Raw genomic sequence first — 12947 nt, forward strand, 5'->3', positions numbered from 1 at the left:
CCAGAGAACAAAAATGATTTATTTCCAAATCAATTTAAGAATAACAAGGTAATTTTATTAATATTATGAAGAGAGAGACTTTAAATTGGAGGTCTCTGTCGTGTCCCTCACCTTGGAGATCAAGAAACCTCGTAGAAGAAGAGAAGATTGTAGGAGTTAGAAAGGATGGAGGAGGGGCTGGAGAGATGGCTCAGTGGTTAAGAGCATTGCCTGCTCTTCCAAAGGTCCTGAGTTCAATTCCCAGCAACCACATGGTGGCTCACAACCATCTGTAATGAGGTCTGGTGCCCTTTTCTGGCCTGCAGGTGTACACGCAGACAGAATATTGTATATATAAATAAATAAATATTAAAAAAAAAGAAAGGATGGAGGACAGACACCAGGAGAATATCAGCCACTGAATTAATTAAGCAGGGATCATATGGGCTCATGGAGACTGATATGATAATTAATAAGCTGGCATGGGACTGTCTATACTAGGTTGTCTGCCTATGGATGATTGTTAGTTTGGTGTTTTGTGGTACTCCTAACAATCAGAGTGTGTGTGTCTCTTTTCAGCCTCTATATGAGGACTTTTGCCTCGTCCTTTTGTATCTTTTTTTTTTTTTTTGATGTATTTAGTTGTTATTTGGAGTCCTACTCTTTTCTGAAGAAGAAATGGAGGGGGAGAGGATCTGGTGGAGAAGGGATATTGAGGGGAGCTGAGAGGAGTTGGGGGAAGGGAAAGTGTCGTTGGGATGTATTTATTTTCAATTAAAAATAACATTACTATCTGTATAGAAAAGGATATCGAGGAAGGGTTGTATACGTTGACTCTTTGAAAAGAAAAATATAACCTATTTTATTCCCTTCCTACAAAATAAATATGAATAAAGAAAGGCTTTTTATTGACTGAGAGTCTTCAGAAATTCATAGGTGTAGTAAAAAATTTATTGTTGCTTCAAATTTAGCATACACATGAGAATATATCAAATATGTGAATTGTATGAGACTCTGTATTTTTTGTAATGTAAAGACATACTCTGTAATGCTGGTGTAATGTAATGGTGTATTGTAAAGCCATATTGTGTAATGCTCTAGTTGGTGGACATTTTTTTTCCCATGAAACTGAAATTTCCAAGAAGTTTCAGGTTTGTGTTTGAGAAGTGAGTTCAGGTCACATTTTGTGTGTCGGGGAGTGGGGGGTGTCAAGCACAAAGTGACTGTTTGGGAAGTACCTTGTGTACATGGAGTCTCAGAGAATAAAGAATCCACATCTTTACATGTAGCCTGATGATCACAACATTAAGCCTATACAATCACATTTGAACTTCAAACCCATTTGAGAGAATCCCATCAGGGATTAAAAAGAAGAGGGGAACTACTAACTGAACAACAACCAAAAATAACAGGATACGATGAATACTTAAATAATTACTGAAAATTATTACCTACAATAATACAGATACAGTTAGCAAGTTATTGATATGAGATAAAATATTTAAAATTTTACTTAAGCTAAGATACTGCCAACAGAAAAAGAGAGAGATAACATTGTGAAGGAGAAAAGATAGAGAAGAATCTATATAAATATAAACAAATGAGTAAAAATGGTGCAGACTAGGGAGATCTTTCTTCCCATATTTTCACACATGGTATGTATGTGCAAACGTTTGTATGTGTACAGTGTGTGTGTGTGTGTGTGTGTGTGTGTGCACGTGCATGTGTATCTGTCCCTGCATATGGAGGCCTGAGGTTGATATTCGCAATCATTGTCATTGAGACAAGAGTTCCCAATACAACCTGGAGCACTCTAATATGATCAGTCCTCTGACTAGCTTGCTCTGGAGATCCTTTCTATCATCTGCCTCTGGAATTGCTAGCTTGTTACCGTGCTCCCCAACATTTGCCTTAACCAGTGAGCTAGCCTCAGTCCTGGCAAACCTCTGATGAATTCCTTTCAACATAACATGAATACTCTTTCATCCTAGAGAAGAAAACAACTCCGCTTCTCAAAATTGCCTTCCCCAGTGCTGAGAGTGTAAGTAAATAATAAAAAGATGCCTTTCTTGGTTTTATTTTAATTTTTATAGTAAGGGTCTTGATTTATACCAGGATAACCTGGTACTCATGTTCACCCTCTTGCCTCAACCTCCCAATCCAGTACTTCTATTAAGTGTGTACCCGGTGGTAGTAGTTTATGATCCTACACTGTCTTTTATCCCGTCTCTTCAGTGTAGGTGGTTCCTAGTCCTCGATGGTATATAACCATTTGAACTTAGATATTTTTGCTCAGACAGACTCTTGGCTCATTCCGTTTTATCCCTGACTTCTCCACCTTTGAACCACGTGTAAATGGAACATTTATTTTTACCTCAAGAAGTTGGCAAGTCACCCGGATCTGATCTTTTATACGGACTGAATAATTGGTTACAGATGTAGAAAAATAAACATGTTTAACAAATAATGTCAGGGCTTACAAACACTTTTGAATCTTTCATTAAGAAGTCCATTTATACAAATACCTTTGCTAACTGCTTCATATAAGAAATAAGCTTAATTAAAAGAAATGTGGGGCATTTTAGGCGTTATCAATATTATATGGTTTAACTAAGGTATAAACGACTGGATAATAAGCATATTACATCTGTGATTTTTTTTTATAGTTCAGGAAAGAGAAAGCATTTGAATTTTCTTGGTAAATATTCCTAGCATTACAGAGATTGAAAGGATTTTATCTGTTGCTTCCCAGCATCGTAGCTGGTTGTATCATATTTTGATCTATATGAAAGAATTCTCACTTTATAAAGGCTCTAAAAAGACAACAACAACAACAACAAAAAAAAAAAAACCCGAACACCGCTGAAAAGGCTGGGAGTACCAGAGAGACTGAGGATTATAAAATAGCAAGAGTGCTACAAACACAGTCTTCAGTTACTAAACGCAGCTTTCAGCCCCGAGTGAGTCAAGCTCCGTGTTCGTCAGAAGAGGTCCTCTGAATAGCACTGTGCATGCCTCCCTGAAATGAAACTGTGTGTTATTGGTTAACCAGGATATTTAGCATAATCACTCTGCTAGACTGTGGTGGAGGGAGGTGATTATCACCGGGAACAGATGGGCAAGTCCACGGCACTGCCAGATTCTGCACAAGCTCCGTTTATCGTTGGTTCTTGCTTCTTTCCCTCTGTGTTTTTAATTTTTTTTTTTTTTTTGAAACACTCTACGTTCTAAAGAACTTAGCTGCACGAAAGATCGGTAGCTGATACCCTTTCAGCTTAGATTTCAAACGTGGAAGAAAGCTTCCGAAAGCTATTCCTGTGTATCCAAGGATGGGGCAGATTGCTTTTTACCGGGTAGTCTCCCTCAATGCATGCACGGATTTATCTGCACACTAAGCTCTCGACTCGGCTTCTGTAACTCCTTGTGGATTATATTGTCTCCGTGATCAGAAATGATTTTCTCGGATATGAACACTGTTTCTGGCTCTCCTAAAGTGCACCTTCCTAATGGGACCCGGTTTTATACTTTCCAAGTAAGTGTGCTTTAAATGGTTTCACTACTTAGGAAGTTAATACATAGTCAAACTTTAAATAAAGAGAAATACTGAAAGGCAGAGTGGTACGTGTTGAAGTACAAAGTGGGTCTACTGAGTGGATAACCTGCGTGCACCTTAATCTGTTTTTAAATGTGGAAAGGGGGAGGCAGCTTTGTGAATTCAAGCTAAATAATAGTGAATGCTGCATTTCCTGGGGATTTTTAAGTACTGTCACTGAAAGTTGTGGAGATGTGTTGTGCCTGTGTTTTCATGGCTGCAACGCTTTTATGGAAGAATGCTGGGCAGTTCTGTTCCTTGTGTATCACAGAGTAAAATTTAAAGACATTAATGGAACTTTGAAACCTAAGTCCTTGGCTAAGAAAAGAATGCTATCTTTTATAAACATAGCCTTAGATAATGCCTGTTATCTAATTTTGTTACGGCTGATGCAAAAAGCAATCACTCCTACTGGAGGTTTAAGTGCCATGTTTACTCTGCTTTTCAATTTGGGGGAAAAGTAGAAACTAATTAGGATAGATTTTCTATGTTATCAAAGAGTCACAATGATTTATAGGAATCACAAAGGTGTTGCCTGCCAAATATGCCTCAGTTGCCCAGGAATAAATCAGTTCTCAGTGTAGAAAATGCTTAACTCTAAGCCAAATAAGATCTTTCTTCATTTTAAGGCTCAAAGGTGTATCTTTCAGTATGAAGGTCGACTTTATAATTCTGTGTTATAGTCACAGAGACAATAAGCCTCTTCTCATGGCATGGCTCACATGATGAAACTATAAAAGACTTCTATTTAATTATTGTTTTTTGTTCTGGAGTCAATACAAAGACATCCAGGGAAAATCTAGTAAAACTAATTGGGGTGTTAGAAGGGACCTCTGTATAAATGAACACTGGATTTCTAGAAGTTTCCTGCTCTTGCAAACTGTAGTCAGTAGATACAATTGCTCCCTCCTCTTCCCTTTCTACCTCTTTTTTGAATCTTGTCACCTCTCCTGTTTTGCTCTGATGTCTACTGATAGCGTGTGTCTGTGTTGTTCGCGAATAGATTCTTTTCTCATTAGTGATCTGTTTACTGTGGTGGGTGTTCAAAATGCCACTCCCCTGAGGCTGTGTGCAGAAGCATTACTCCCTCTTCTCTGTGCACAGAGCTATAAGCGCTCTTTACAATAACCTGGAGCTGACTGTGGAGGCGGCTTCTGACATTCGGAATTCTACCTCTATGTCTCAAAGTTGAAGGGTCAGTGAGTCTCACATGCTCAGTCGTGACACATGCTACTTAGAATTCCTTCAGTAGAGATCTCACTGACACCCTTCCTTGGCAGGTGATATTCTCTGAAAATGCAGAGGAAATGTTTTGTTGATGTGATATCATAGGCAGGTATAAGCCTTCATATTCAGATAAAGCATAAATGAGGCCAAATAAAAATTCACTTTTCCAACATTTTCCTATCATGTAAAATGGTATCTGGTCTAGAAGTCTGCAGTAACAGGAAATGTGTTAAGTTTGGATGCTTCTCTTTTGGCTGTGATTTAGGACTTTTGTGGTAGATAAAATAATTCTTAAAGCATGAGATAAAGGTTTCATAGTGAACCTTTAATTTAGTTTCAAAGGGAAGAATTGAATCTCTATTTTTACTTGTGTGACAACCTCTATTTAAGACATTATCTTTTCTTTGGTCTGAGGAGTGTAAATATTGAAATCAAATAAAATTCTGTAAAAAAAATCCACCATCTGTAAAAAGTGTCATGTGAAACAATTAGTTAAACTCTCAAAATTGAACTATTATTGAAGTGTGCCTTATGCTTCAGAGAGCAACCTTCTGCAAGGAATTGAGATTTCAGAGATGACGTACTTAAAATTATGCCACCGCAAAGTAACAAATGCAGGGACATTTGTACACTCCATCAAGAACAACAGAAGTTTATTCTCATCTCTTCATTAAGAATCTAAACCATTCTGATTATTTTTGGAAGTTTATGTTAACAAATTTTGAGTACCATTTAAAATATTTTTATTAAATAATTTCAAGGGTGAAAGAGTGACCAATGAGAAGTGTAACTACATTCTAGGATCAAGATTTTATTTTCATTGCATTTTAATTTAGTAAAATGTATTCGTGCTTCTATGCATATCCATGCAAACACATTTTGTGCGAAATAGCTAACACAATTTAAATTATATTTTTATGTGTGAATTCTCACTTGTGTTACTATGAATATACAACTATCTACATTTTTCTGTTCAGAGGTTTTGGAACTTGTAGGATGCCAACACACAGTTTGTAAATTGTATTTATTAAGTCAAAATTGAAGTCTTAGAGTGTAGATTCTTGTATTGTCCCCAGAAGGTCCAAAGTTAAAAACAAATGTAACCAGAGTGGTATTAGTGTATTTATACACACCATTGCAAAATACTTTATGATATTCAAATGTACGTAAGTGGAAAATATGTCTTAATAAAAGTTTCGTATATATATATATGTATTATATATTTTCCTTAGATATCCATATGAAAACCCACTTACTTTTTCTAATTTTTTGTTTACACACACACAAACAAACAATGCTTCAGCATAATTTTATTATGTCCCTTCCAACTCTGTAATTTACTTTTTGTAAATGAAAGTATCTATGTACTCTGTTAAAACTTCTAGATGGGCTTGGCACAAAATAGGTTATTCATTCCAAAATATTTGTGTCCAATATGAATATCCCCATTTCTTAGACTTTAACAACTTTCAACCAGTAACTGTTCTTTCTTCTGCATGCCTATATTTTATTTATCAAGGTTCTTTGTAATAGTTTATTGCAAATAAAAAGTGTGCTATTGTAAAAAACACAATAAAATTTGCCACAGACTTCCCATATTGGAATTTAACTTCAGGAGATGGGCTTTACTCATTTCTCCTGCAGAGAAATGATTTGTGTCTTTCATTTCTGACTATGTGTCAAGCCCGTGTGGGAATGGCTTTCTGCTAATACACAAGAACAACCAGAACAATTCACATCCCTCTCAGTATAAAAAGAGTAACCTCTCATTTCTGTGGCTAAATGAATTCACATATCCCTTCTTAGGGGATGAAGTCCATCTTCCTATGCTGTCCTCAAATGGCCTTTGTCACTTAGATCACAGCTCTCTTTACCAGAAAATTGCATGTCTTGTGCTTCCTTGTCTTCTTCTTGCCTTTGCACATTGGAAAGATGTTTTCTTAAAAACTCGTCTCAAATGCTGTCGTTTTCCATAAGTCTTTTATGAATTCCTCCACGCTTTGTTAAATGTGCTTCCTTGGATCACGTCTCCTGTTCATACCATGACTGAAGAAGCTAGTCTGCTTTTGTGTCATCTGTGAGGCCATTTTATTAACTTGCCTATAACACATGGATGTCAACAATATCTCAGCTTAGTAAGCAGTGATGATTTGTTAAAGAAGCAATAATTCGTGCATTTGAATACTTAGGTAGGTAATGAAGCATGACTATATGTTAGTAGGGAAAATAGGTCAAGATAGTTCATTTACATACACGAAAATGTGTTTGATACTAAGTCTTTCTATACAAGATCAACACAGATTATTTAAATATGTAATAGTTACATGAATGATCAAAGAAAATCTTTCATCTTATTAAAATGGACTTGTAATTATATTGCAGTTAGCCAATACCATTTGGACAGTTTCCTTTATATTCTTTATCATTCTTTACTGAGCTTTTTCTTACGTTTAATCTAGAGTAATTTTTAATTTAATTTTTTTATTTTTGCAAACTTTAGTCATGACTCTTATATTTCCAACCCTCCCTCTCTGCTCTCTAACTCTCCTGGGTTCCCTTTGAACTTCATCTCAAATTCATGGCAGCTTATGCTTTAATTATTGTTGTTGCCATTTATCTGTATGCAGGCATGCTTGTATGTGCATATGTATATATATGTATGTACATATATATGTGTATGTATAAATAAATACAGCTTACTGACTCCATTTAATCTTGAATATATGTATAAGTGTTTATGGCTGACCACTTTGGATTGTATAATATATTAGAGAATTAGCCCTGGAAAAGACAAATTTTCCTTCTCCCCACAGCCACTGATTTCTTGCACCTTTCATCCAGTAGCAGAGCCTTCAGAAACTTGCCACATCCACAAGGACAACTTGTATTATCATTATTATGGTCTTGTTTGAGAAATTATGTTCCTGGGATTTCATGGGTGCATCTTTCTTGTCATGTCCAGAAGGAGTTGTGGAGCATCAGGCACCATGGTCTTGTAGCTCTCACATCTCTCATCCAGCCTCTTCTGCTTCCACTAAGCCCTCAGTATAATGGTGGTCTTAGAGAAGTATCCCTTGGGGTTGGGCACCTCACAGTCAGTCATTCTCCGGATTTGGAGCAGTTTGTGGATTTTCATAATCTCCCCCTGTTATACAAAGAAATTTCTTTGACAACAGGTAATGGGTTATCGTACTTGAATTTGGTTGCCTAACAGGACTTGAAGATAAGACCCTCTTATTGAAGCTATCACAGTTAGGGCACAGAATGTGGAGAAACTGACCAAGAACTTACTAAAAACTTCCCCCTTGGAAACGAGCTCTCATGGTAGCTGCAAGTAGAAAGCAAGTTTCAAAGGGATAAAAGCAACCAATAGCCACACCAAGCTGTAAAACCCACAAACCACAAAAGTGACCACACCAAGATAGTCCCAACAGTATAATGGTAGCACTTTTACTTTGGGATAATCCACAATTGACTAATTATTACTCAATAGGAGTGAATCAGTGCCTTCTACCATAAGCCTAGCTGACTACTCATGGCTGGTTAGGTCATGGACCCTTAGAGGAAATCCTACTATTGCTAAAACTAAATCCTACTATTGCTAAAACATTGTCATTTCTAACTTCATTCTAAATACCTACACTATTCCCAAAGATAAGTGTAGATATCATCCTTCATCAAGATAGAGTATTTAAAATTGATTGAACTGTATTTTCATATTTAAGAGATGAGATTTGCATTTGAAATCTATAAGAGGTAAAAAGGAGTAGTCTTGAAGTCTCAATTGCCGTAAGAGCTCTCACTCTGGAGATACCATTGGTACTTGATGTGTAGAACATATCTTTATAATCAAACAACTTTTGTTAGGGTAATTCTGAATTTTTACAAAAGTGCCAGATATTGTATTTTTTATCATTTTGTTGTTACCCGATAATCCAACTTTATTTTTGTGTTTGGGCTCATAAGACATTTCATTGATAACTTGAGATGTATCTGTAGATACTTGTGAAAAGGCTTTGCACAAGTTATATGATTAACAACAACGACAAAACGTGAAGCCGACCAAACCTTACTACAGTCCTGAGAAAAAGACACTCCATGTCTCCTGGGTTATGTAGTAACACTGGCTAAAATTCAGCTAAATGAGAGAAATGGAGTTTTCGTCACCTTCTGATTGTACACATTCCTGATGAACAGAGAGAGAATTAGCAAAGGAATTGCTTACTTGGATGGCACAGCATGCTTAGAGCTGCTAACAGGTTTGTGGGACAAGAGAAATATCATATGAAAACTAGAGAAAAGAAATAGAGAAAAACAAAATGCATAATCCAAAGGTTAAAAAGCAAACAAACGTTGTCATTTGGGGATCTAGGACTTTGGGTTTGATGATTCTTAGGTAGAGGTTCTGACTTGGAACTCCTCTGTAGTTATAATATTCAATATTACCTTAAATAATAATTGACCTATAGAGAACAGTTCGCCTCATTTTCAAATAAGCTATATAATCTACAATGGTTGCTATACTTCACAGATAAAAAAAATTATCACAAAACATTCCAAAAGAGTGTTGATATGGCAAAGAACAATTAGTAAAATCCTGCTTAAATTATGTGTTGTGAAACTTAAAAATATTAAACCCGTTCCTGTCCCACATTATCTGTTTCCTAATGGGGAGGCAGCTATATACAACACCCTGAGACAAATGATTTTATACTAACATTTTAGAGCCCAGAAATGTATTTTCCTTCTAATTGTTTCAGTTACTTTCTTTTAAAATAAGATATAAGATAAAACAAGAATTAACACATTGGAATTGAACAAAGCAAAAATAGAAAAAGAGCTCAGGATCTCAGAGACTGGATTCACTCATTTGCACACTCAGGAATCCCATAAAACATTAAACCGGAAGCCATATCATATATGTAAAAGGCCTGGTGCAGACCCATGCAGGCTCTGTGCGTGCTGCCACCGTCTCTTTGAGTTCATATGTGCCTTAGTCATGTGGATTTAGAGGGCCTTTTCTTTCTAGATGTTCTCCATCACCGCTGGCTCTTGAACCTGTTCTGCCTTCTCTTCTATGGGATTCCCTGAACCTGAGGGCAGGAATTAGAGGGAAACATCCTTTTTTATTGTGCCAAGTATTTCAAAGTCTCTAATTCTCTGGATATTGTCTAGCTGTGGGTTTCTGTATTTTTCCCATCTGGTGCAGAAAGATGAGTTCTGAGCAAGGCCCTGGTCAATGAGTATAGTAGAAAATCATTTTTTTTTGCTTTTTAACATAGGTCTTTATACTACCTAGTTGCAGGTTTTTGTTCATCAATACAGTGTTGGACATGAGTTCCATCGTTGTATTGGCCTTAGTCAAATCAATATTGGTTGGTTATTCCAACGCTGTGCCAGCATTGCCATAGTATTTTACGCTGGCAGGACAGCTTTGTATATAAAAGCTTTTTTGACTGGCTTTGTATTTTCTTTCTTCTGTGGCATCACAAAGAAGACCAAAAATAAGTATCACGTGGTAGGGAAGGCTATATGTAGGTGCTAGCTGTATTTCTCCATGTTCAACAAATTATAGAGGTATCGTAATGAACAATGGGACCTTGCCTTTAGTTTGGGAAGAGCAATCTTTAATTTGAAATCAGCTCTGGTTGTTTTTAAATTCCCATGGGACCCCTTTGGCCAACAACCTGATGGAAACTAATCCTAGTGCTGGTATTGAATAGGTATGGAGAGAGGGGTCAGCCATGTCTTGTTTCTGATTTTGGTGGGATTTGGGTCTCTCTCCATTTTTGTTGATATTGACTGTGTGCTTGCAATAAATTGCCTTTATTATGTGTGTGTAACTTTCAGATATGCCTAATAGCTCCACCCATTTTATCATGAGGGGGTGTTGAATTTTTGTCAATGTACTTTTCTGTATCTAATAAGGTATTCACATGTTTGTGACTTTCAGTTTATATGGCAGATTAAATTAAAATTTTATGTGTTTAACCATCCCTGCATATCTGAGCTGAAGCTTTCTTGATCATGATGTATGATCTTCTTTGATGTTTCTTTTATTTGTTTTGTAAGTGTTTTAATAAAAATTTTTGCATCTATATTTATAAAGGAAAATTAATCTGTAATTCTCTTTTTTGTTGGGCTTTTATGTAGTGTGATAATCAGAGTAACTGTGCCTTCTTAAAACAATTTGGCCAATGATCTTCCTGTTTTTCTTTTGTGGAATAGTTTAAAGAGTATTAACATCAATTCTTTTTGAAAGTCTGATAGAATTCTAAGCAAAACCATCCGGACTTTGTTTTGGTTGGTAGACTTTTAATTACTGCTTCTATTTCAGCAGGGGTTATAGGTTTGTTAAAATTCCTTACAAAATATTGATTTAACTTTGATAAGTGGTATGTAGAGTTTGAAGAACATCTGGCCAGGCCCTTCTGGCATTTAGAGTCTCCATTGAGAAGGCAGGTGAAATTCTAATAGATCTACCATCCTGTGTAACATACATACATTCTTGTATTTTTTGGGGTGTATTCTGTTCCTTGGTTTCTGTTGCCCTTTCTGGTTCTTAGGAGAGGATGGTTGCTGTGTATTGGCCGGTCAAAAATTCTTCTGGGACCTGTTAGGTGTGGCCACTGGGGGTTCCAGGGAAAACGTGGTTGTAGGTATTGGGAACTGATAGAAATAGGGATGGGCTATGGTTGAGCGGCTGAATGATTACACAAGAAGGAAGAAAGCAAGCTGTCCCACCAGGAACTGCTTAGTCCCTGGGAGCAGCAGGTGAGGAGAAGCTGAAACAGGTGGTTTCTACAGAGCTGGGGATGAGACTATGGGTTTGGACTTGAGAATGGAAAGAGGGAGAAGTGAAGATATATAGTGAGCCTATCTGCTTTGCTGGCTGGAATGAACTGAAGGTTACCAGGGAGTGGTTGCTCGAGTTGGTGACATTGATAAAGAAATGAGTCATGGGGAGGAAACTATTATAATACTAGATGATATAAAATAAAAAATTAAAAATACTTGGTTCACTCCAGCTAGGGAAGCAGATAACCTAACCACAGTTATTTACTGCTGCCTCGGCTCCTCCAAATCCAGTCCCCCAATCTCATCTCCAGTTCTGCAACAGAACACTTGCTCTGTCGCCCACCCCTTCACCTAACCCCATCTCCAATGGATCACACAGTTCCCTCTTAACTGCCTCCTCATATCATATTTAAGAATAGTTTCCTAGTTTGAAATATGTTTGGCTTTTTGTTTGTTTCCCTCATTATCAAGTTGCTAGTATACTTATGTCTTAGAATTGCACGTAAAGACATATGAAGTACATAACTATGAAATATTTAGCACATAAAATATTTAACTCAATATTTAACTATGCTCCATGCCACTGGGACTAAACACAGAAATCAGTGAATGGTATCGATGGTGTTTAAATTAAAGCAGTTAATAGACTATGTACAGTGGCCAGAGATTAGACAATGAAGATATGTAGGTTCTAGACCATAGCAGAGGTAGCAAGAATGTTAACCTAGTAGTGTGTCCCTGGAATAGGTTCTATGAAATTTTATGAGCTTATGAATGCAAGAGACTGGAGAGTTCAGCATTGTAGAATTCAACATTTTCAATGAAAGAGAGAGTTATGGAGGGTAGGTTTAGAAACCAATGTAGAAATTCATTTGTATACTGAGTGACGATTAGAAAGGCATCTTAGGCTCTCAGGAGAGGGCTCTGTCTAAGTGGTTTCGACTTATAGAGTGGATGAAACATTATAAAGTGGGTTGAATGAATGAGACCCTTAGAAAAGATAGGCAGACTGTCACTCTTTGAGGCTCTATACTTGTTTGTTTACATGTTTCTCCTTATTCTTCCACCCCAACTTCTTGAATATCATGCTGTGTCAGGTTATGTGCTCCCCTAAATATTGAAGAACTTGAGTATATATATATATTGTGTGTTTTTTTTCTCAGACACACAATGAAATGTACATTGTCCTCACTGCATTCAAGAATTTCATCTCTGAATCTGATTCAAGTTATAAGCTCCTGTTCTTATTTTCAGTTTTTAATTATGTTTATTGATTTGTGTGTGTGTGTGTGTGTGTGTGTGTGAATAGTCTGTGTTTGCTACCACATGTGTGACCAGGTCAGAAGAGTTT

The 12947-nt window shown here is 36.7% G+C and overlaps 1 protein-coding gene across 31 annotated transcripts in view; it reads left to right on the plus strand.

The window, feature by feature from the left end:
- The window catches only part of Ppfia2 (PTPRF interacting protein alpha 2), a 330645-nt gene that overhangs the window by 119966 nt on the left and 197732 nt on the right, over window positions 1-12947 (plus strand). For 15 of the 31 annotated variants that reach the window (XM_057757755.1, XM_057757763.1, XM_057757758.1 and 12 more), the window contains exon 1: window positions 3124-3511. The exons of the other annotated variants lie outside the window; for them this stretch is intronic. In XM_057757755.1, the coding sequence (XP_057613738.1) occupies window positions 3431-3511 (81 nt within the window). In that variant the 5' untranslated portion in view covers window positions 3124-3430. Of the gene's footprint in view, window positions 1-3123; window positions 3512-12947 lie in introns of those variants that run through there. 31 annotated transcript variants of the gene reach the window in all.

Source organism: Chionomys nivalis, chromosome 25, assembly GCF_950005125.1.
Source record: "Chionomys nivalis chromosome 25, mChiNiv1.1, whole genome shotgun sequence".
NCBI lineage: Eukaryota > Metazoa > Chordata > Mammalia > Rodentia > Cricetidae > Chionomys > Chionomys nivalis.